The sequence below is a fragment of the Polypterus senegalus genome, chromosome 11 (genome assembly GCF_016835505.1).
Source record: "Polypterus senegalus isolate Bchr_013 chromosome 11, ASM1683550v1, whole genome shotgun sequence".
Classification (NCBI taxonomy): Eukaryota; Metazoa; Chordata; class Cladistia; order Polypteriformes; family Polypteridae; genus Polypterus; species Polypterus senegalus.
Genome location: NC_053164.1, coordinates 29,192,577 through 29,218,688, shown reverse-complemented (window position 1 = coordinate 29,218,688; position 26,112 = coordinate 29,192,577). Strand labels below are relative to the sequence as shown.

The following is a 26,112-nucleotide window of genomic DNA, read 5'->3' as shown; positions in this document are numbered from 1 at the left end:
ATATGGAGACCACAACTGCACACAGAACTCCAGGTGAGACCTCAGTGTGTCTTATATATTTGAAGAAACTGATAAAAATGTGTGATTTTAATATGGTATTTCAGTTTCTAATAGACTGTATGAGTATAGAAGTATCATATTCTTCAGGGATCCTCAATCTTTTCTAATCTCTGATATTCTCTGCCGTCTTTTCCAGTTCTTCTGCAGAGGCAATCTGCATCACCACCACCTGATCAGGGCCCCATAAGAAGCCCTCTGAGATGATAGAATGAAGGTGAGTGTCTCAGTTGTCCAAGAGACCAACTTCATCAAATCCTATCATGAGAAGCATGAAATCCAAGAGGTTTGATTTAGGAACATTTGTTAGGTAGAATACTCAGTGGGGTCTGGGTGGTCTTTTTGGCCTTGGAACTCCTGCAGATTCTGGGTTTTTTTTCCAGCCTAACTGGTCCTCCCGGCCATCTGACCTTACCTTTTTGTTACTTATTCTTAAATATTATTGCACATCTTAATTGTTTTTCTTTTCTTGCAACTTTTGTCATACTTGGCAAGCACTTTGAGCTACATTGTTAAATGAAAATGTGCTATAGAAATAAATGTTGTCGTGGTTGTTGTTGTTGGATAACTTAACCATAACGTCCCTTGATTTGTATTCTACTCATTAAAGGTGATATATAACCAGACAGACTGTGCACTGTCTTGATGTTGTCATCTGGTAACTCAGATTGGGCTCATCAATAGTTCTAGTATCAACATATCCTTCTAGAAGGGTTGAACTGGGGTCCTCGCACTGACAGAGACAGGACAGACAAGCCAGCTGACCTATGAAGTCTGGGTGACCTGCATCTCTGTTATCAGTGGAAGGTGTCATCACCACCCCAGGACACTGAGCATGGCTATCATATCCATGAGGATGGTTTTGAATTTAAATTTCAGATAGGGAATCTATCAACACACTGTGAGCAGAAAAAACAAAAATCCCAAGTTTATTTTGAAATTTCCTTTAATTTACATATTATAAGTAAACATCTCAAAAGAAAAACACTAAGCAAATTGTTCTTTTACTATAAAATAGTAGGAAACTGACATTTTGTAATGCCCTATAAAATTCAGATGTTTTTCTATCTAATCTGAAAACATGATATTTATTCTTGTTTCACTTCCAAACATTTCTTCTAAGTGGGAAGCTCACCTTTTCCAGTTACATTCAGTGTAGGAGCTCCCAGCTCATGGACAGTCCCCTCCACTTCCATCTCTTTTACGTTATATTAACGTCAGTGTCCATTTCCTTTCCTCTGATCACAACACCCTTCACTACCCCTGCTTTACACATTCAGGTTCACATCTCATGATGAAGCTCTTCTCCTGCTCATGAAGTCAATCACAGTCTTTACAGTGGCCAACATGAGTCTCCAATGCTGTCCCTCAAGTAATCTCACCATTGGAAAATTCCAGTAATCCCTAAATTTGGAGGCAGTGAAACAAGAAAGGGGCATCCAGAACTAGTCCCACCATGAAGTGTGCATCGTTTCTGCTCTGGATGCCCAATGGTCATCATACACCCGTATACCTACCAGACACACATGGGTTTAGAATATCTGGTTTTCTAAAAAAATAAAATGAATGGAAAAAATTATCTACAAGTGAAAGATTTACTAAGGGGTGTCACTGCCGGCCTGCGGAGTCGTGGGATTACAAATCCTTTCACCACCACCCCCTCATGTCCACTTTCATTTGTGATGCGTCCAGTCCAGTTAGATTAGTTCTTCCCTGTTTCCCTTTGTTTTTGCAGCTGATTATTTTTTACAACACTTAAATTATGTCCGTGTCACCCGCGGTCATCCCAATTTTCAATTTCACAGAGAAAAAAAGTTAATGAGAAGAAACAACATACAGCTCCACACTAAGGAGCTAAGAGTCCGAGTTGAGAAGAGTTCCTAGTGACCAACCACTTCTAGATCTCATAGTGAACATCTTGTGTCTTGTACTCATCCATAATTCGGAGAACGTCTTCCAAGATGGAAGGCCCCAGGTCCAAATCTAGGCCGAACAAGGACTCTGATTTTGGGATGCCCAGAGACTCACTGTTCTCACTGACCAAATCCTCATTGCTTAGGCCTGCATCAGAGTCCAAACTCAAACCTCTTCTCGGGTCTAGGGGCTGGCAACCATCCATCATGGAGTCCTCAGAAGACGCCTCCGAAAAGGAACAAGAGGAAGCAACCAGGTGCCTAAAGGCTGGAATGGAGGCAGAGTAGATCATCTCCTCACCACTGTAGTAATGGCCACTCTCGCTGCTTACAGACATGGACCTCTGACCGTGAGCTTCCTCCAGGTGCAGTCTGGGAGGTTTCGGTGGTGCCTGATCTTGTACAAATGATGGTAAAGAGACTGTACTTTTAAGAAGAGTGGAGTGTTGCTGAGGGTGGTGGTGGAAAACCCCATTTTCGTCACCAATTAGATGGTCCAGTTGGTCTGTTGCTGCACTCTGAGTTACCACTTTATTGAAGGAGTGGCGATTCAGACTTGGAAGAAGATCCAGCTTCCCTTGCAAGAAGGCAACATCACCAAACATGTCCCGCTCTCCATCTGGCCCGATGTGGGCACTGTGCCGGAAATCACCCATAGGTGGACTAATCATGTCCCCTGACAAGACATCTCGGAGCTTTAGCTTCTTGCCCTTTTTTGGAGTGTTGGTCTTCAAGTACATTGGTGTCTTGGCTGGCATTTTTGGATCAAGATTGTTGCCCAGAATTAAGCCTCTACAGGTCGGCACGTTAGTAGGTGGCTATATTATTATAACAGGATGTCTCTCGCTTCCGATCCTTGACTTTAATTGGTTTCAATTAAACAACCAAAATTGGATCAGGAAAAAAGAGGACCACTCTGCTTCTCTGCACTCTATGACAATAACTTTAGTTTGCTTCAAGCCGTCAGCTTGGCCATTAGTAGTGGGATGATGGAGGAAGGACAAGACTGGAAATGATCAATGTCACAGTGCAGACTAAACTCTGCAAGTCCAAAGGATTACACCAGGAGCAAAAAAAAGCTGGCCAGTCAAGGGGCCTAACGTTGCTGTCTGGATGGCGTTGAGTTTGATCTTCTCTCTTTTCTCAGGATCTGTCTACGTGAGCCACCTCAGCAAAGACTTGCCTCTCTGTATGACCTCACGTTCCAGAAATTCCACTCCGTGCTGTGCAAAGCCGTGGAATCTGACAGCAGTATGTGGTTCAGGAATCCTGTAAAATAAACAGAGAGGAGAAACCAAGATGAGAATGAGCCATATCAAAAGAGACACTTTAAAATGTACTGACAATGAGCAGTGGGGTCTGCAAGATCATTCATCACTTGGGGTGACCAGGCGCTTATTAAGAGCACCTTTTATTAAAATAAATGGCATCATGCCTCCCTAAGAAGACTTTGGTCGGTGGCCATATGTCAGTCTAGCAGAGATGGCAGTCTGTTCAGATTAACCAAATTTATCTTTTATTTTTCATCCCAGTAAATTCTATTCCAAGCCACTCCACATGTATGGTGTCATTTGAACCATGTGACCACAGGCATTGAAGGTCAATCAAAACCACACAACAATGATGGTTCTTGTCTTTCTAGTAAAGTTATACGATGGCCAGTCTAGCAACCTACTCAACACAAATACAGAAGTCCAAGAAACACAAAAATGATTGAAACTGTAAACAGATGTTTGAAAAACATATCATAATGCTGAAATCAAAGGCTATTCCAGAACCAAACAACAATTTGGTTAACTAATCATTCCAGTTCAGTTAAAACTCTCAGAGTAAATCAGATGGTACGACCAGCCGTACTGTCCATAACAGTATTGTGACCACACACTGTGGAGTAATGATATGACTGGTCCAACAAGTCCATTCAAGACAATTTACCAAATCTGAGCTTGTAAAACATACTGTAGCTAGACAATTGCCCCAAGAAAACAGTTTGACCAGTGTAACTTGGAAGTTCCCATGCCTGTGATACCTCCATCTTTCAAGACCTAGACTGACATTTGTTAACTAAACATTTGGAACTTCACCACATGTTCAAAGAGGACTATCTTTATTAGATCATTAGAACAACTGTAATAAGAGCCTGCCATTTAGCCCAATAAGCTTGTCCATCCTATTCACCTAGATTGATCAAAATAACATCAAGTCGAGATGTGAAGGTCCTTAAAGTCTTACTCTCCACCACACTACTTTGTAATTTATTTCACGTTGTCAATGATTCTTTGTGTCAAGAAAACGTTCTAACATTTGTGTGAAATCAGATCATAAGTTTCTAACACCAGTCGGTGGTAAGTTTCATGTCAAGTCATTCTCAAACTCGCTTAATCCAGACCAGGCTTATGAATCTGGAGTGCATCCTAGCTAGCACACGACACGTGGCAGGAACCAGCCCAGCACTGGGTGCCAGTCTATTGCAGGGTGAACACACACACAAACACACCTTCACACCAAACACACATTAGGGCCAATTCAGCATCGCCATCACCTGCATGTCTTTGGACAATGGGAGGAAACCCATACCATCATGGGGAGAAAAAGCAAGCTCCATGCAAGGAGGACCTGGGACCTTACTACAGCAAGTGTGCTATACAAATAGTAAACAATACAAAGTCCATATACATTTATAGAGTAGACCAGGGGTCCTCAAGTCCGGTCCTGGAGGGCTGCAGTTGCTGCAGGTTTTCATGCTAAACTTTTAATTAGTGACCGGTTTTTGCTGCTAATTATCTTCTTTTGAATTAATTTTAATTGACTTTCTCTTGAATCTTCAGACTCCTTAATTGTTTCTTTTTCCTTAATTAGCAGCCAAACAATAACGAGATATAAAACATGACCAGAAAACTGTGTCCAGTATACAATATCTGAAAATAAAAGAAAGATGAAGGTCTCGAGAATATTGATCTGCTCGGGTCCGCAAAACATTTTCACAGTGCTCTTAGAAAAGAGAAAATCAACAATTTCGGAAATGTCTACTATTACACAATGAGAGCAGCAACAAGCCATGGAATTAAAGAACGGATTTGATTAACAAAAAGAATCGACTCCTAATTAAGGAACTGGACAAAGTGAAATTGGTTGGAGTTTGAGGTCCTGACTTAGTTGGTCTTCTGTTGTGTTCTCATTCACTTCACATTTCATTTCTGTTTGGGTGCCATTTAAGGAAAGAAATGAAGCAATTTAGAGGAATGATAAAGAAATTCAGGGAAGCCAATCTTAAAAAAACAAGTCAATTAAAATGAAAGGAAAATGAGTCAATAAGCAGCAAAAACTGGTCACCAGTTAAGGAAAAGGTGAGAATGACAATTCACAGCCACTACAGCCCTCCAGGAGCAGAGTTTGAGACCAATGCTGTATATCGTTACAGGGTAAGCATAGTCATCTTAAGTAATGTGCTCAGAGTCGCTCATTGTCAATGACACAGCTTGAGCTGGCAGCCTTTATACCCTGGAGTGCCTTCCACTGTGAATGAACTTTGATTGTTATGTTTCAGTTCTTATCCAACTAGTGTAATGTAAGTATTGGCAAGTAAGCAGACTGATGAGAAACACCCAGTGAGTCATTAATGGGGATTATACTGAGAACACTGATTTTTTATAGTGCCTGGAATCTTGACCTCTGCAGGTTCAATACAATTATCTTACGTATTTCTGTACAGTAAGTGCCGACTAGTTAAATGGCTTACTCAGAGTCACACACTGATTTCATGGTGGAGCTTGAATGGAAAACTTTGTGATTTTATATTGTGCCCTTTACAGTAAAGTCCACTCCAGATCTCTTCATATGTTGTAACACACTACTGACGTTTTCATTGCAAGTATTGGCAAGTAAGTGGCTTGATTGCCGTTAGTCATTAGTGAGGATTTTAATGAAGAATCTCGACCTTTTATATAGTTCATGGAACCACATCTCCAAGGTATTGTACAATTCTTTCCTTGTTTCTACACTGTAAGTACAAGCATCTTAAGTGCCTTAGAAGAATTACACAAGTAGTTAGTTATAAGAAATTAACTTGAAATTTTGAGACGTTATGTAGTGGTCTTCATAGTGAACTCCCTCTTAGATTCCCTTATAGTTAGAGAACAATTGTTCCCTTACTACTTGAATGTGCCTACTCAAAGCTTAAGTGGCTTGATCAGGATCACAGTGAGACAGTTCTGATGATTTCACTGCAACCTTTGGGATTTCATAAAGCGCCTTCTATACTGAATGCCATGCCAGACTGCTCTAAAAGTAAAGGACAATTGTACCCCTAATCCTACCATATCAGTACCTACACTTTAACTGGCTTGATCAGAGTAAGTGACTGGTGAAGATTAAACTGAGAAAGTTTATATGGTGCTTTCTGCACTGGACACCCTGTTTATTAGTCATTACGATGATTTCACTGCAGACCTTCTTACATTATTACAGTTGTTTCCATACTGAATGCCATGCCAGGCTGCTCTACAGGTACAGTTCAGTTTTAATCTTACTTCATGTGAATGCTCGTAGTTTAAGTAGCTTATCAGACTCTGTGGTAAAGACTGAACTTGTAGTTTTATATAGTGCCTTCCACAGTGGACACCATCGCAGGGCTGTTTTAAAGTACACTATAACTGTTTACACATTTCTACAATGAAAGCAGTGCAAGATTAAATGGCTTGATCCAAGATAGAATGATGGTGGGGAATGAACTGAAGTAGGGACTGTGAACATCACTCCATCCCACAGTTCTTAGCAGGTATAGACCATTTGTTTTAGCTCCAGTTCAGTTCCACCATGTTAATACTGAGTTACTCAATGTAGACCAGACTGGGCCTGAACAATCTGTCTAGTTCTACTGTAGATTACAGTCCAGCATCTTAACCATTAGCATAACACTGGCTGCCACCACACAGAATGTTTTAAAAAAGGAATAGTCTTTGATGTCATAAATCAGAAGCGGATTTTAGGTGTAGATTTTAATCCTAGGGATTTTCAGAGTCAGCAGGCCTCCCTTCCGCTGTCAGAGTGGAATATGATTTACTTCTGCAGGAGATGGAATTGACGTGGCCGTGAATGACGTGCTTTTATTAGAAAAGGGAGATTAGGAGGAATGTTTCTAGTGAAGCCTGGAGATTATGTAAAGACTATTTACTTTTAAATCTGTGGCCGCTTCAACAACTAAAGGCAAAGAGCCCAAGATGAGCAGAAACAACAAGCAGTCATTTTGTCATAGAGCACCTTTATGGCAATCGTATATAAAATAAAGGAAGGAAGATAGGTATGGACTGGATTGGTCCACCAGGGTTGGATGGTTCCTTGTTTAACCAAAGGTCCCTTATAATTGACGGAGGACACGAATGAATGGATGTGCTGGCCGGGATGGTTTGTTTTCACTTTCCCAGACAAGACTGTGTAAAGAAAGGACAACAGGAGACCCTTATATGCCCCCCCCACCCCACCCCCAATGCCCAACACTGTTAGATCATGGCATCCCTTGGCTTGATCATCCGTGTGAACATCTGCAGGGTGACCTGGGAATTTCAGCCCTGTTGGACAGTCCGGTTGGGTGATGTGGATGCCACCAGGGGGAAGTTCACAGGTGGTTCCGCCTGATTCAGATGGTCTTCCACTGTATAATGTTGTGACACTGGAAATCCTCCTGGGTCCAGCATAAAAGGCAGAAGGGTGTAGCTAAAGACATCTGGAGCTCTGAAATTCAAGAACTTCTCTCAACAGCCAATCAGACTGCATATTTATGTCACATGTCAAAGCAGAAAACCTGAGAAGGCTGCAGCACAACATGACCGTGTCACTACCCAAGAGAGTGTCATACTTGATGACATGTCCTCCGCAAGACACAACTACTCGGCAGTCATAATGATTCATTAATCTCATAACTCTCCCACGACCCTAATCTTTACCATACTGTAAGCATGTTTTATGAGAACGATGCTCAAGGTATGCAGTCAGCATGGTGTGTTGGGAGGACGTCGCAAATAACCGGGCATTCATGTATAATGTAAAGCAACCCAAACATCAAAGAGGATTCAAGTGCATTGTTTAGTGCCTTTCTGATGGTATGTTTTTAAAGCATTTATTTGAGCCTGGGACTTGTGTCTGTGTAGTTGTGTCTGGGGATTGGGACACTGAGACACCCCTACAGGCCACAACACACTTATACCCACCCACACACACACACACACACACACATACATACACACTCACAATTATGTTTTTGTTTATCAAAGGCACTTGAAAGTTGCAATACGATGCACGTTGGTCAAACATGAAAGTAAGAATTTCACTGTACTCTGTACATGTTACAATAGCACTACATACTGAATAACTAGATTTATATACTAGGGGGCTTCACCCCCTGTTCGCTTGTCGACGTCCCCAACTACACATGGAGCTCGATTCACTCCTGAAAGAGACTGCTTGAGACTTACGTTTGTTTGAAGTGTTTGAATAACGTTTCTGTCTCTAAAATCTCCTGTGTATCCGCAACTCTGTGACCCAAGCGCGACAGCGTGTGTGGGTTTCTCTTTCACCAAACAACAAATCTTTTAATTCTCGCGGATACGCTTCTTCATTGGGAAGAAACACTACTTTTTCCAGATGGAAACACCACGATCTACAAGTCTCCAACTTAAAGTTTAAATTCAAACAATATATTCCATCTCTTTTCACTGTTCCGTTATTTCACCAAGTAATAATTTCCATTTGTTTACGCTAATGTGATCATTACTATTATTTTTTTTGAGACTTTCGAATTTTCGTACTGAGCTTCTCACCTTATCTTTAAGACAAAGTCCAAACACCCTGCGGAGGAAACTCATTAAAGATAGGGTGAGAAGCTTAGTTATCTGGGAGGAACTCCGAGTAGAGCCGCTGCTCCTCCGCATCGAGAGGAGTCAGATGAGGTGGCTCGGGCATCTGATCAGGATGCCTCCTGGACGCCTCCCTGGTGAGGTGTTCTGGGCATGTCTAACCGGGAGGAGGCCCCGGGGAAGACCCAGGACATGTTGGAAGAACTATGTCTCTTGGCTGGCCTGGGAACGCCTCGGGATTCTCCCAGGAAGAGCTGGAAGAAGTGGCCAGGGAGAGGGAAGTCAGGGCATCTCAAGCTGCTGCCACCGCGACCTGATCTCAGATAAGCAGAAGAGGATGGATGGATGGATGGATGGATGGATGGATGGATGGAATTTTCGTGCTTCCATTATCTCTAACCTGCTCTGCATGTGTACCCTGCCAACGTTTTTAAATTGTTTACGACGTTCTACTTTGTCATCTACTCTTGTCTTGTATCACGGGACATGAAAGTGCCTCTCTGAGAAAGTCATGTCTCGTCTCTCTCTGAGAAAGTCTCGTCTCATTCCAAGATTTCTTTCTATAACAGAGAGACATGCATGTATGTACAGTATGTATGAATGTAATAACAGTGACACTCACCAGTAGAAGTGGATATGAAAATGAGATGTACAAAATGATAAAAATGAATTACAATGTACATTAATGCAGTGCTTTTCTAAACTACTCAGTGTTTTTACACAGAATGTAGGGAACCACTTCAACAAACTAGGAGCACATGACGCTTTTTGGTGTCACACCGTGACACCGTCAGGGATTTACAGCCCAACTCCTTAACCTGTAGGCCACAGATTTAAATACACAGATGCCGGATTTGATCCTCTAACCTTGAGGTGTTGGCAGGCTGTTAATTGCTGAAGCGCAATGTTAAAGAAAACATAATGAGCCCACCACCATTACCTACAAAAATGTGACGCTGAGGCAACTTCCACACTACGATGGCTTTTTTAAATGAAAATGACCTTCACCCACAGTAGCATTTTCACATTGTTTACGACAGTATCGCCATCCGCGCTAAAATGATCATAAAATACATATGACGTAGATGTTCGCCTACACTGGGAAAATCCTTAAAGGGACAGCTAGCTTGGGATTTATCTGACTGGTAAATTATTTGCCTTTTGTGCTTGTATACAGCATTCAGAATTGCGCAAAATGCAATTTAGATGCATGCAGGAAAACATAAAAAGCACCATGGAAAACTCTTCTGTGCCAGCTATGTTGAGATATTTTGTTTTCCATGTACGGTGACCAGTCAGGGAATGAGACATTGTAATAAGCAGGATCCAGTCAGGGAAGGGGCACATAATAAGCACAAACAAATCAGAGCGCAATTACAGTCCGCATTTTCACCACTCACATCACAGCACTGAGGCTGCGTTTTCAGAAGTACAAGGCTCTGCAGATTGTCTTAAAAATGTCTTCATGCTCAGCTGGAGAACTGTGGACAAACTCTTCAAGTCACGTATCAAGATAGGGACCTCCTAAAGAGTCATAAGAGGGGAAATCAGCCTGCTGTTATTAAAGGAGAGCTTATCACACCTTTCAGTGATGGAGGGATGGGGTGAAGTGAAGGACTGGTCATCTTATAGGACCCCAAAACCAGCTGGTGTGCTCGTTGGACACAATAGTATGGGGCTGCCCAGAGACTCATTTGTGTACATTCTATAGCGGAGCCATGTCTGTATCACACAGTAAGAAAGAAAAGACATTCACATATTCATCCTCAGGAAGAAGGAAAACATTCAGCCCATCCATCAAATAAAAGCCCCCCACCTCTTGTCAAACACATCTCAGCCTACTTTTCTCCATGTATATTCTCCACTTAACTTTAATATGTCAAGAGCTCCTTTCATGAAATCAAGTCTTGTCAGTTTCTGAATAGTGTGGACTTAGCAACCAGAGTTCCTCAAGTGTTTAACTTTGGGGCTTTGGTAGTTCACAAAAAAAAAAAAACACATCACAAATGATGAGGATAAGAGCCCCTTGAGGATAGCATGGCAGTCCTTAAACTGTGCCCTACAAGGCACTGCAAACATGCTTGAGGTAGCCCTACTTTTTGATAATAAAGTGTGCCTGTTGCCTGTACCCTCCTGAGATTTGGCAATACCATACCGCAAGATCTAATTAATCTCTCTAATTATTAATACCCCTTAATAAATCCTAAAGCAGTGTGGTGTAGTGGTTAAGGCTTTGGACCTCAAACCCTGAGGCTGTGGGTTCAAATCCCATTACTGACACTGTGTGACCCTGAGTAAGTCACTTCACCTGCCTCTGCTCCAATTGGAAAACCAAAAGAAATGGAGCCAATTCTATCATAAAGGCGTCAGCAAAATAAGTAAAAGTAAAGAGTTTCTGTCTATTTACCTGCTCGTTAAATCAATGAAAATTCCTTTTATGTAGTGCCTTTAACAAGGAGGACCATTAAAACATTAAAACATGTGTCTTATCACATCATCCCCTGCTCCATTTATTAATCTGCACCAGCCATCTCTATCAAACACTACCCCTATTTCTTACCCAGTCGTTGTTATATAGTGCCTTTCATAGAATTTATCATCACAAGACAGTAGCAATCAAGCTGTCCTCTATACTTAACGCTACCCCAGGCCCAGCCACACCATTCCAAGGCGAGGAATGCAAAGGTTGGTTCCCCAATATTTATTTTATATGGCACCCATCACTTACCCTTCATAACTGTCACTGGAATGCCACTTTATCAGGCTGCCATTCAACCTAGCTTTCTAAAACAACTGTTCATAGCAGGCGGCATAATGAGGTGCCATATTTCATCAAGCCACCAATCCTTTTAGTATCATGCAGCGCCATCAGGAGGCATTATATTTCATAAATCTCTATAATGAATAGCACAGGAGCATTCCAACCAGCTTGACCACAAACCTTCTATATCAGGCTGAAAGGATCAAAAGTGATGCCCATCTACATGGCACACCTTTCACAGAGAGAAGAATTCCAAAGCTTTATCTCACTAAGCTTTTCCGCATTTTGTCTTCCTCTACTTATGGTTACTCCACCATGAGATGAAATGCACAGCCTGCTCAGACCTAGCCAAGTGAAAGGAGGCCATATTGGCCAATCCCCTGCTAGCTGCGGGCTTTTTAAATGTGTGGGCCATTGACCTCCTGGAGACATTAGCATTTCCCTGTTGCAGGCAGTCAGGCCCCAGGAGAAAAGCCCAAACTAAAGAAATAAAAATAACCCCATCTGGAGCCCTAATGGATACCAATTAGCAGATGTTATCAGCAGGGGAAAGAATGCAGCTTAAGCATCTTAAAAACAAATAAAAATGAAATGAAGTGACCCTCCAAGGCCTTTGGCCAAACCTCTCCTCCCTTTACTTCCCTCTCCTAATAAATCTAGCATTGCCCGTGTCCCTCGGTGGGATTTATTGTGGGCCCTCTGCTTTCCTTCCCACATCCCAAAGACATGCATGGAAGGTAAATTGGCAGCTCAAAATCAGCCCCTTATCTGTGTGTGAGTGAGCGAGCGAGTGAGTACAAGAGTGTGCCCTGTGATGGAGTGGCATCCTGGTTTCGGCCTCGACTCTGAACAGGATTTAGCAAATTCAAAAAACAGTGGGATGCAACCTGGCTGCCCTACTCCACGGTGCGGTCGATAACTTAATGATGCAGAGGTCTGTCATAAAGAGAGTCTCTCACAAGCCTCATGCGGCACTAGGCTGACTCATCTTGTCTGAACACCTCTGAATGGAGACGTGAGGACACCTCAAGTCTGATCCATTGTTATCCTTATCATTATCTGTGGCGGACAACTTTATCCAAGATTACAATCTAATTACTCGCACATACACTTTGTACAATGGGAGTGCAGGTAGCTAAGGTTTCTTACTTGGGGGTGAAAAGATCCTTGGCAGGAACTGAACCAACAGCCCTGTCTCTTTTCTTAATGGAGCACTTTTCTTTTAATCTTTTAATCCATTTTTCTGAAGTATACATTTTCCAAGTGCACGACAGTGTTTTAGCAGTTCTCTTGTTAACCATTCTTTCTACCTGCTGTGTTTATTCAGGCAGATAGCACTGATGACTTGGCAATTCGGAGAATGGGTTCAAAGCCTGACCGCACCACTGCCTGTGGACATAGAAAATACTCCCTGTGCCTGCAGGGGCTTTTCCCCCGATGTACCCCAAGATTTCTCACATGCATTAAGCAAATAAGAGACTCTAAAGTGGTCTGGTGGGAGTGCGTATGCATAAGTGCACCCTCAAATGGGCCGGCATGTCATCCAGGGACGTCTCCAGTTGTGTGAATGAAACTGCAAGAACATAGCGGTGAAGGCTTTGGACTTCAAACCCTGACGTTGTGGGTTCAAATCCTCCTACTGACATGGTGTGACCCTGAGTAAGTCACTTCACTTGCCTGTGCTCCAGTTGGAAAAACTAAAGAAATTGTGTCTCAAATGTTGTAAACTGCCTTGGATAAAGGAATCAGCCAAATAAATAAATAGTGTGCTTTAGCTGTAAACGGATCCTGAACTAAATAACCAGGTTCAGGGGAAACTGATGGATGTTTATTAAGAGAGAGACTAGGCTAGCAGGCTGCACATCCTAAAGGTAGGAATGAAGAGGCCATCTAAAAGGGGAGGACTGCCAGCAGAGGGCGCCACCTCTGAAACACTGGGCTGCAGGACAATAACAACAATAATCTGTTTTCAAACCAGTCTATCCTGAGCAGGGTCAAAGGGCAGCTGGAGTCATCCCAGCAGGCATCAGGCACAAGGCAGGAGCAGCTCCTGGACAGAGCGGCAGACCATCGCAGGAAAATTAGCTACACAGTTTCACCTAATCTGTGTGTCTCTAGACTGTGGGGGTAAAGCAGAGCAAAGCCACACGCACACGGGGAGAACATGCGGGGAACACGCAAACTCCATGCAGTGAGCACCTGGGATGTGAACCCCAGTTTTCTTGTTGTGAGGCAGCAGTGACACATTTACACCACTATGATGCCAATAATAAAAAGGCTAAATAGGAGAAATATATACTGTATATAGACACACACACACAGATATTATTTTTTAGATATATATTTATAACTAAGACAGTTTGTAGTATTCTGTGTGTATATTTTTCATACTGTATACATTTACACACACATATATACTTTTTATTCCTGTAAAATCTTTTTCCACTTTCATGTCAGGTCACTAATTGTTTATACTATTCTCTAATGAAAAACATGCAATTTAACTCCATATTTAATTTCTGACTGACCTCAACTCAGCTTCTCCAGGAGCACATTCTAACCATCATCCATACATCCACCCCTCTATATCCTAACTACAGGGTCATGGGGGTCTGCTGGAGCCAATCCCAGCCAACACAGGGCGCAAGGCAGGAAACAAACCCTGTACAGGGCGCCAGTCCACCGCAGGGCACACACACACACATCAAGCACACACACACACACTAGGGCCAATTTAGAATCACCAATGGACCTAACCTGCATGTCTTTGGATGGTGAGAAGAAACTACGCAAACATGGGGAGAACATGCAAACTCCACGCAGGGAGGACCCAGAAAGCAAACCCGGGTCTCCTAATTGCAAAGGCAGCAGCGCTACCCACTGCCCCAGCCACCCTATAACCATCATACACAATGCAAATATAGCTGGTACTCCATACATGTCATACAGATTGGGGAAAGCTTATAATTTTATATAGCGCCTCCCAGAGTGACTACTACAGGTGTACTATAATGGCCCCCTTTTCTTCTACAGTTTAAGCGGCTTGATCAGACTCAAACAGTCATGGGAGACTCTCATAAATAATATACATGAATGTTACAATAGTGTTGTCTTTCAGCTTTTTCCTTAGGTGCCATTAACTTTCACACATCATTCACTTTTAACTCATTTATCATATCATATGATTAGGAGAAACAACTACATGCAAGAATGCAGGGAGCCAGTAGATACTATAAAATTACAAGAACATGCGCTAATCCTACAAAATATAACAGATGTAAAGACTTCACCCCAAGAGAAAGGGCCAACTCAAAGTAATGAGGAACTAATAGACAGGAAGGAGTTTAAAAGCTGCAACGTACAAAAGGTTTCAAAATATAGAAGTTACTGGGTATGGCACACAGTAAAACATATAAATGAAGAAAAATAAATTATACTTTTATACGTAGAGATTAAAAGTAAACACACTGTCACAAAGATAATTTCTTTCATACAAATTTATAATAATTTTAGACGAATAAAATTTAAAAACCACACAAAAAAGGTGTCATTTTGCTTGACTTTTCAATACCACGCAAATCTAATCATAAATAATTCAAATAAAAGCATGAACATATTGAAACAACAGCAAACACGTATAAGAGAAGATAATAAAAGATACACTGTATACATGTGCACATTCACTTCTCATTACTTGGCTCATGCCTTTATCCCACACGACGTACACCATCGGAGCTCCAGGGGGTTACATTTCTTTTTTTCCCCCCAAGTGGAGCCCATGCAGGCAGGTGAAGTGACTTGCTCGTGGTCACACAGCGTTAGTAGCAGGGTTTGAACCACCACAGCCTTAACCACCAAATGTAGACTTGTGTAAGAAATGAAAGGAGGAAGAGCCAGTTCACCTCTTCAAGAGGGCAGCTTCTTTTCTGTCAGACTAAATTAAAGAAGACTCTATAATGTGAGAGCATATATAACAGAGAGGTGAGACCCCCGTAAATTCCCGTCATCTTACAGCACTCACATCTAATCTGGAGAGCTGACCGCCATACTGTATCTGTCGATGTGCTTTCAAATCCCAACTCAAAGCCTGTGGTACTTGATGATTTATTAATTTTCAGTCAAATCTCTGCTTAATTCTGCATGCAATAGAGACATTGTGGTATTTATTTCATATCTTAATAGTTTGTGCTGCTGTCTGAGTTACTTTGTACCAGTACTACCATTACCGTTGAACTGAAATATTTTATTGATAACATAATGGTCTGCGGTGGGTTGGCACCCTGCCCGGGATTGGATTCCTGCCTTGTGCCCTGTGTTGGCTGGGACTGGCTCCAGCAGACCCCAACGACCCTGTGTTCGGATTCAGCGAGTTGGAAAATGGATGGATGGATGGATAACATAATGGTGGTGATTTTGAAAGACTGAGCTCTGGAACCTTTGATATATTGTAGATTACATAAACATTCTTCAACTCAAGAAAATCTAGACTGCTTCAGATATATATATATATATATATATATATATATATATATATATATATATATATATATATATATATATATATATATATTTTTTTTTTTTTTGTTGTTCTTTATGTCACTTTATACAATTTCTTGTATTAGAAATTTGTTAGTTTTCAAATATCCCTTGGGGTCAGAGCGCAGGGTCAGCCATTGTACAGCACCCCTGGAGCAATTACAGGTTAAGGGCCTTGCTCAAGGGCCCAGCAGAGTAGGATCTCTTTTGGCAGTGACGGGGATTCGAACCAGCAACCTTCTGGATACCGCAAAGATCCTTAGCCCGGCCTTCTTTCTGTCTCTCAAGTTTTAGTGCCCCTGAAATAAATAGCCTATAAAGAGCATACAGATAATCCAATTAGGGTGGTAGTCAAGTCTGACCTTGCTGCCTAAAGTCTCCAACGAGAACAAGCCTTTGTGTTTCCATACACTGTGTCTGTCAGTTTAGGTCCTTCAATACACTCTTAATGATGTGGGCACTTTACTGGGTTGTGTGGTCCCTTGAAGAACCATTAATGTCAGAGATCTGCAAAGGGTTCTTTACATATGATATGGGTTCTTTGGGCATTGAAAAGGCGCCTAACAAGTAGACAAAACAGAAATATTTAGTCGGAGAACTAGCAGGACACTAACTGATCAAGAAAAATACATTGTATTGCATTGTATTTCACAAATCTGCTCCTATCTATTCATGAATATTTATGAAACCTATTCTGGACCTAAAGGAATTAAGATTTTCTTCTGGAACATTCATCACTCTGAAGAACCCTTTTGACACCTTTATATTTGCATTTATCTCTCTTTATTTCTTTGTTTTACGTTCAAGACACTCCAATGGCATTCATTTCAGATCTAAGCGCTGCATGACTCTGGGTATGTTGCTTTGTAAAACTGCTCATCATTAAAATACAATCAGTAACATAAAGCTGGTGATTTCGAAAGACTGAGCTCCGAAGTGAACACAGCCAAATACGGAAAATCAAATACTGTACAGTCAAATCAGAAAAACATCTGAACGACTGTCACAACTGTTCATTATTCTCTAAATTTAGTTTTACTCCCACGTTTCCTCACACTGAAGGTCTGTTTAAATGGTTTAAAATCTAAAATCCTTGAATTTACCGACTATTGTAAATGACAGGGGAACCAAAGTACCGGGCGGCAAAGACAAATACAAGATATCAACTTAGAAATGACATTGTTTTGCCATTTTATAATCCTGTTGATTTTATTCTAAAAAAAATCGTAATATTCCAAACTTTTTTTTTAAATGGCAGTCAGGGTCGCCAGAAAGGGGGGCTTTTCGCGAATATTTATCAAATCAGCGAAAGAAAGAAAGAAAGAAAGAAAGAAAGAAAGAAAGAAAGAAAGAAAGAAAGAAAGAAAGAAAGACCTGGCTACACTAACTGTAAACATATAACAAATGGCGTGATTGATAACAGAGGGTGCATTTACAAAAAGCTTCATTGATATTTCTCCACCTCTTTTTCTCTCTCATTTATTTAAACTACTATTTTACTTTCGCATTTTTTATTAACGACAATTGCATTTTCGAAATTTTGAGTCCACTAATTTATTTTTCGTTTTACTAGCAGAGATATACTGGTAGGACCCAAGCTTGGACGGGACGTCAGTCCATTGTGGGTCGAAGCGATGCCACGCAATTACTACTTAACTTGATCCGGACTGCGCGTTCTATATTTGACTGCGGTTGTATAATCAATGAATACTGAAACAGAGCAATCAAGAACGTCAGGATCTCCCACACTTACAAATTAGACTGGCAACTGGTGTAGTTTACACTAGTCTACTATAACAACTTAATATTAAAAAGAAATTCAAAACCGAATTATTTTGGCTACGAAAGGACTCCTAAAAGGTTTCTAAAAGTTGTACTTGCCTGACACAGAGACTCGCCAAGTGGCGCAGGTAATATTTGAGAGAGAAGCGCTGTAGAGGCTCCGGAGTGAAATCCGTCGGTACCCTACAAAATCTGCCTTTCAGTGTACCGCTGACTTCATTCAGCGCTCTGATGTAATCCTCTTAGGCTCTCAGCCGGACTGACAGACTCTGCAGGGCGGACGAGTGAGTGAATGACCAGAAGCATTGGGAGTGGGAGGAGCCAAGGGCGGAGTCAGAAGCATCCCTGGCCGTCTTGGAGTTTACAGCTCGTCACCCTTCATTTGCATTTCCACTCACACGCTCATTAGTCCTCGATTACATTTTTCCAATTCCTCTCCATCCTTTTTCCGCAATCCTTTATTTGTGTCCTTCATTCTAATTCATTAACTAACTGGAAAATTTTCACAACTTTCAGTGACAAACACACACATGTATTGTCAACAGGTACAGCTGCAGTAGTGAATCCAGATGTGCCTCCCACCCTTGAGTTTACTCATCTTTTCTGATTCATCTGATTGCAGTGCCCGAACTCAGCCATGCTAATGTGTTCCCTTTCGATTGCCGTTTTCCGACTATTTGGGTCAAAGGAAATACGCCATTACAAGCAAAATATACAATCACCTTCGCACAATACACAAACACCGTTTGATTGAGCCTCCCAGCCTATAGAATATTTGCATCGACACTCTAATCGACTTCAGAAGAACTACAAAGGACTATGAAAATAACGGCCTGGAAAGTGTTACACATCCAGATTAGTCCTATTAGACCTGTTACTCATATTAGTGTCACTCGTGGTTTATCTCTTCTTTAAGACGACTGTTCCGCAATGATGTGATGTCATTATGAATTACTCCAGGTCTGCAGCCTGCTGAAAGCTTTTTAATTATAGAGATAAACTAAACCAAAAGGGCGTGTGATGTGTTCAGATCCCCAGACTGAGTGTTCTTTATGTGGAGTACAAATTCTCTGCCCCCTTCCTTCCAGCTAAAATGCGAGCTATTAGCTTATTAAGTGAGACCGATTGTGAAACTTTTTATGTTCTTATGGCTTCCACCCCGATTTAACTCTACATTCAATAGAAGAACAATACAGAGACTGAATGAGAGACGATACGAACTAAATACCCAGTAAAGTTTAACGCCTGTAGACACACACATACACTTGTACTGTAGGCATATGGTACATTTATATACACATATATGCTTAGATAGATAGATAGATAGATAGATAGATAGATAGATAGATAGATAGATAGATAGATAGATAGATAGATAGATAGATAGATAGATAGATAGATAGAACAAACGGGTCAGTTCCTGGCGGAGTGTTCTCTCTTTCTCTCTCTCTAAGCTTTTGCGCGACAAACTGAGAGACACAAAGAGCAAGCGAGCGCACGATAGACGAGAGAGAGAGTGGGGGCGAGAGGCTCGTATGTCATCCTCAGCGCACCTCACACATGCATCATACACATATACAGTACTTAACTCCTGAGCTGCAGCTCCTGTTGCACTAATCTAGTTGCTGATGAGAGCTGGAGTATGATGTAATGCTGTATTACTTTAATTGCAAGTTAATAGCCAATAACATACAGTATGTACCGATTATGGTGCATCAGCCTGGACAGAACTCCAGGCCCGTTTTTGATCCCTGTCTATTCCAAGTATATAATTATTTTCCTGAAAAGTTGTGTTGTTAATCCGGTGAATGCACTTGACCTGAAATGCTGTTGTTAACGGTGGCAGACAGTGCAGTTCGACTACGAATGCAATCTATGGGCTCTCCTAAACGGTCCGTTTTCCGTAGAGGTGATGTCACACGTTCCGTTCTTGCAATACGGAGTTTTTCTATCATTTGTAAAAAAAAAAAAATATCAGTCTTCAAGAAAACAAAGTTTTTGGTTTCCAGACGGACGTAATGCTTGGGCCTTTCACTTCTAATCCTGACTCATTGGCCGTCTTTAACAGATATTAGGCTACAATTATGGGATCCGCTGACGGGAATTCCTGCCACGCAGTTTCCCTTCGCGGATTTCGAGACAAAGGCGGTGGACAGAAATTCCCTGATTTGCAACGTCTAGGATTAATGTGGAAAGGGGAGTGATGTTGTATTTGAGCCTTGTGAAAACAGGGAAAAAGCAAGAAGGGTTTAACTATTCTGAAATCGCTTATCCAAAAGGATGTCATTAATACATTTTTACCAAGTTCCATGGGTGAAGTTATGTGTGTACACCCTTACACAAAAAGATGCCAAATGAATAAAAAAAACAGAATTAAGAAAAAAATGATGTAGGTCTTTAACAGGTAACATAAATAGCCATCAATAGATAATATCAAATTTGGGTTTTCTTGTTGCACACAGTCGCGCAGGCTAAGTTCAGGTTTTCTTATGTGTTGCATCTTGCTTGGTAGACTATAATTTACAAAAGATTTCTATTTTATCCACTTATTAGGAACATCTTTAAAGCCCAAAGACCCAGTTTGACACAAAAAGAACCTTAAATTGTCATTTACCAGTTCTACAAGGAATCACACAACCCAGTAGAACCGTTATTTTAAGTACGTAAGTAATCTGCACACCTATACAGTCAGTGAAGCTTTATGTTCCCATGCAGCTTTTTTAATTTATAAAAACGATAAATGTTTTAAATTTGGATGTTTGTAGCCTGTTTCGAATCTGGTCTTTTTGTATCATTCCCACCTTTCAGGGTTGGTTCCTACCTGGCGACTCATGCCGCTGGGACAGGCTGTAGTCCTTCACCACCCTAATGGCCTGAGCGGTGAAAGCACTTTGAGATTAATAGAAAATCATGGGTCACAAAAAACGGTGTGTCCATTCGCAAAGGCAGCATCCCTTAGAATTAGAGCATTAAGCAAAAATGTTATTTTCTGCAGACATTTCTTATTATGCTTAAATTCCAAAGACAGTGAAAAGGCGCCAGTTTTGACCATTGTGCTACATCAAATTAAACCTATAGTTTAAGACAAAAAGTTTTAAAGAAATAACATACATGTCCCACTTATGAAAGCCTTTCCATCCATCCATCCATCCATTATCCAACCCGCTACATCCTAACTAGAGGGTCACGGGGTCTGCTGGAGCCAATCACAGCCAACACAGGACGCAAAGCAGGAAACAAAGCCTGTGTAGGGCGCCAGCCCACCGCAGGGCACACACACACATACACACTATCCTGTTGTATATATTTAGACAAAATCTGGAGTATTGGTTTAAAAATTTTGTTCCAAATGTGTGGTACTAGTTTAGTATAACACAGAAGCCAATCCTAAAATAATGGAAGGAAAGCAGGGATCAGAAGAAGGGACACCACCTTAACGTAACTGGAGAATGAAACTGGGGAACCTAAAAACTGAAGTACACTATTAAAAATCACAATTCTTTATTGTCACTTTACTGGGTAGCATGGTTCCTTATAGATGTTTTATTTGACAAAAAAAAAGCCATTTCATTCTGGGAAGGGCTCTCTGCTTATGAAGTTGGCACTTTGGGCTTTGAAAAGGTTCTATGTAGAAAAAACCGAAAGCTTTACTGGAAAGTAGGCTGCCTAACGGGATACTGAGACATCAAGAATACATGAGTCATTGTAAGTAGTAAGAGCCCTTTAAATAAGGACGCCATTGCTACTGCACATATCTCTTCTCATCTATTCATGCTTGTGTATGGAAGCTGTGACAAATCTAAACAAATTAGGGTTCTTTCTGGAACCATCCTGTGATTGCTTCTTTTGGAAACCAAAAATGGTTCTCTTATGGCATCGCTCAGAAGCACCACTTTTTCACCTTGCAGCGGCCACACGAAGCACAAGTAGGTAGAAACAAGTGGCAGGGACATGGACTCGGTTTTATGGAATCACTTCAAAGATGTCTATAGCTTGTTTTCACTGTTTACTCGTATAGGAGTAGAGCTGAAGACAAGTATTGTATCTTAAAACATTGAGGGGCTTTACAATGTTATCAGTGACAGATTGAGTAGGATGGATGTCACCACCCCCACTTCTTATTCCCTGGCCAGCATCACTGCAGGAGACAAAAAAACGGAAGCTGCCTTCAAATTCATTACATTTAATGAAAACCGCAACTGTCATTTGACTCGGACATCTTCATTTTATGAATGTGGCAGTAGAGATGACACCAATTCAAAATGAAATAAGCTCTTTAATAACCTCTATGGTTTTAGTGTCCCACAAGTCTTCAAAGCGAAAAATATTAAACTGCAAGAAAGTCACATCTTTGAACATTGACAAGGCTGCCAAAAAAAATAACTTGAATAATCGGCTTTATGTGCACCTTGCAGCTGAAGATAAAATAATGCAAATATTCTACAAATTAGCCAAGGTTCAGCATTCAGTGCACCTTATGGAAATAAAACCTTTTAAGGAAAGCATAAAAACACACAAGGATCCAGCAAGCATTCAAATATTCGTATAATATAAAGAATCCACTGAATGGCAGATCTAAACAGTTTTGCATGAACAGGTTAGGTGGACAGGTGACGCTTTATCGGCCCCCTGATGTGTGTCTGCATGTCTTCATCCTCTGGTGGGCTGGCATCTACTCTGGCGATTGCTCCTGCCTTTTGCTGGTATAAGGATACAGCTTCATTGTGACCCTGTTCTGGAGAAATGGGTTTGGAAAATGGATGGATGGATGGAGGGAAGGATGCGTATATTTAAGAATTAGTGGCTCAGGTAACACAGCTTTGGAACATATACCAAGAAGAGTGGCACATTTGTAGGCTTATAGGGTTGTTTCCTTAAAACGTAAGGAAAACTGTTATCTTGAATAACAGAAGTGTACAAGGCAGGATACCCTTGAACTCTGCTGTGATTACTTTTTTGTAAAGTGTAAACCATGGATCAATTTAAATAAGTTTTCTTCACAATTGAATGCACTGGTCAGGGTTGGTGTAGGCCTGTGGTACACTAATTATGCAGATCCAGATGGTCTGGATGACTTTGATTTATGCGGGGATGATTCCAGTTTGGCATGAAGACAATTCTTCACGTTGTCGGTTCTCACACTTCTCGATGGTCCAGGTTATTTTCTATGTAATAAACTTAATAAGTTATAACGTAATGAAAATTGCATTATTAGATCTGGACCACCCTATAGTATACATAGGACATCAGACTACTTTGTCCACATGAGATGCCTCTAGCATGGCAGCACATCACTGTTTCGTGTTTGTTCAACAATACTTTCACAACATGTACCAGGAAAAAAAAATTTGCAATAGCAGATTCAATGGGCAACAGGATGAAGCCACACACATGCAGTATTAGACCAACACATCCAGTTTTGATGGCCACAGTGCATATACAGGGTGAACCAAAGTGAAGTACCACATTTGTCAAGGTAGGTCATTGCACGAGGCAGGCGAGTGGGATGCAGTGGGGGTCCTTTGATAGGTGAACCCTTGTAGTTTTCAGTCGGCAACATACCTTGGTCCTGTGCGCACCATGATTTCACTGTCAAAACGTTCTTCAAAAACAACGAATCCATCATCACTACGCAACACGCCTTCCGAATGCACTTCAGCATTCCTCCGAATGGTGACATCCCAAATCGGAAATCAGTTCTTCAGTGGGTGGGTGGGTAAATTTAGGGAGACAGTTACAACATTGAACAGAAAATCTCCAGGCTGTACTCGGACAGGTGAAAACATTTAAGGTGTAAGGGCATCAATTTTGCAGTCTCCTAGATGTTCAGTGCACAAACATGCTTCTGCCTAAGGCATTTCCAACACGACTTTGAGGAGGATTTTGCATTCTACACAAAATGATGGTAGTGCAGGAACTTCATGTTTGTGGGGCTATCTCAAGTCAAAGGTGTACACACACTAACTTCAAAACCTTGAAGCCATCAAGGACGCTATTCACCATGAAATCGCTGCCACCACCTTGAAGACATCATTTTTAAAACAGATTCTATTTTGTATACCCTATCTTGTGTCATAAAGAAATGTAATTTATCTTGTGGGCGGCATGGTGGCGCAGTGGTAGCACTGCTGCCTCACAGTATGGAGACCTGGGTTCACTTCCTGGGTCCTCCCTGCGTGGAGTTTGCATGTTCTCCCCGCGTCTGCTTGGGTTTCCTCCCACAGTCCAAAGACATGCAGGTTAGATACAGTGGTGATCGTAAATTGTCCCTAGTGTGTGTGCCCTGCGGTGGGCTGGCACCTGCCCAGGGTTTGTTTCCTGCCTTGCACGCTGGGATTGGCTCAAGGAGACCCCGGTGACCCTGTAGTAAGGATATAGCAGGTTGGATAATGGATGGATTTTATCTTGTAGCATTTTTGTTGAATTAATGTTTGAAACGTGTTACTTCATTTTGGTTCACCCTGTGCAATGGATGGAATCACTGAACAATGGCCGTCCGTCCAACATTTTCACAGCACTCAAGGCTGACATCTTTTCAGTAAAAGTATTTAATGACAGACACAAAATCCTGAGAACACCTGGCTATGCATACGACTGAACACAATTTTTATCAAATTGACCGAAATTACTCATCATGTTTTACCTTACATGGCATAAATACAAAGGTTGACACCCTGGAGCCGATTCATCACAACGCAAAAAGTGTGGGAATGTCAAAGAGGCCATCTGGTTTTAGAGCTTACACGGCAAATTAACACTTGAAAGTCTGTACAGTGAATTTATTAGAACATTGCATGATTTTTAACAAAAATAGACCCTACAAAACTCACTAAATGCTATTTACCAATGTTTTCCAAAATAAAACAAAGTTTTGAAGAACTCTAAAGACCAAAATTGTGTTCCCTTCTCCTTCAGATGGAATGGGACCAGAGTGCTTTTAAAATCAGAAACCCACTGGTGTTGTACAGAGCTGTTATCATCTATTCGTGCTTATTTAGAGAGCCAGTATCAGATCTAAATAAATAAAGGTCCTTCTGGAACATTCTTCTTTTAAGAACCAAAAATGATTTTCCTATGACACTTCTCTGAAGAAGCAGTGTGTCCCTTATATTTTTCTAAATGCCTATGAGTCTGGTTAGAGATTTAAAAGATCTCCAAACAATTAAAAATCAACCCTTCCACTTATTATTATTATTATTAAGATTTCAAGAGTGTACTACAGGACAGATACTAAATTGTCACAGCCCACAGATATATAAATAAACTTAATAATAATAATCTAATAATAAACTTACTTTATCACTAAAGTAGAGTTGTGAGGAAAAACAATGAAGATGAAATGTCAAAGGAAATGAACATGTCATTTTAAGATAAGAAAGGCTGAGAGGAGACCTGATGGAAGTGCTCAGAATTTCCCCAAGGAATTAGTAAGGTTTTTGTGAGTTGTTAGTATAAAACACGTTTTTAACAAAATCATATGGTATATTTCTCACAGGGCTTAGAAAATATTTATTCACATGGTGAACAAGGGCACATGGAGCAGGTTACCAGCTAGTGGAGACTCGAGTGGAAGCTTGGGAGCCTTCGTTTTTTGTCGTTAATCCTTAATTGTCCGTGTTACCCGAGAGAAATTTAATGTTCTGTATTAATAAATATTTTTAAAGCCCAGCATGATCCCTGGCCCCAATAATGTGAGATCAAATGGATCAGTTAAAAAACGCGGCCGACGTGCAGTTTTTTAAGTTTAGCTAAATACAAACAGAACATTCAGTCTCGGATGTTAGTCAGCGCATGTCTCCAATTACAGTAAGGTAAACGAACATCGTAACACTCCGAAGACCATTAAGCGATGACCAACACTTTTTAAACTTTTAAAACAATGGAACATGTACAGTATATAAGAGATCGCAAATGGTTAAAGATTTGAACCTCGATCCTTGAGGCTGTGGGTTCAAATCCTGCTACTGACACTGTGTGACCACGAGAAAGTCACTTCACCTGCCTGTGCCCCTGAGTCGCCTTGGGGGTCAATAATTAAAAAGCGATATTCCAAAACATGCATCGGCTCAGTGAAATAACAGAATTACGAGAAAATGAGCAGAATGTAATGAATGCCTTAAGATTTGACTTACAGAAGCTGCCGCCGTTCTGTCGTTCCCTCCGACCCGTTTCTGCCAGGCTGAACTTTGCGCCGTTGTCAGTCTCCGAAGTT

General features: G+C 41.2%; 1 protein-coding gene across 1 annotated transcript; it reads right to left on the bottom strand.

The window, feature by feature from the left end:
• Window positions 1-1,017: 1,017 nt before the first annotated feature.
• On the bottom strand, window positions 1,018-26,112 carry zgc:154093 (uncharacterized protein LOC777623 homolog). Its single transcript, XM_039768263.1, has 2 exons — window positions 26,033-26,112; window positions 1,018-3,239 (listed from the first exon to the last, which is right to left on the bottom strand). The coding sequence occupies exon 2, from the start codon at window positions 2,726-2,728 to the stop codon at window positions 1,955-1,957; it is 774 nt and encodes a 257-aa protein (XP_039624197.1). The 5' UTR covers window positions 2,729-3,239; window positions 26,033-26,112; the 3' UTR covers window positions 1,018-1,954.

Excerpts from the sequence above, each read along its gene's own strand:
- zgc:154093 (XM_039768263.1), bottom strand. The coding sequence starts at position 2,728 with ATGCCAGCCAAGACACCAATGTACTTGAAGACCAACACTCCAAAAAAG.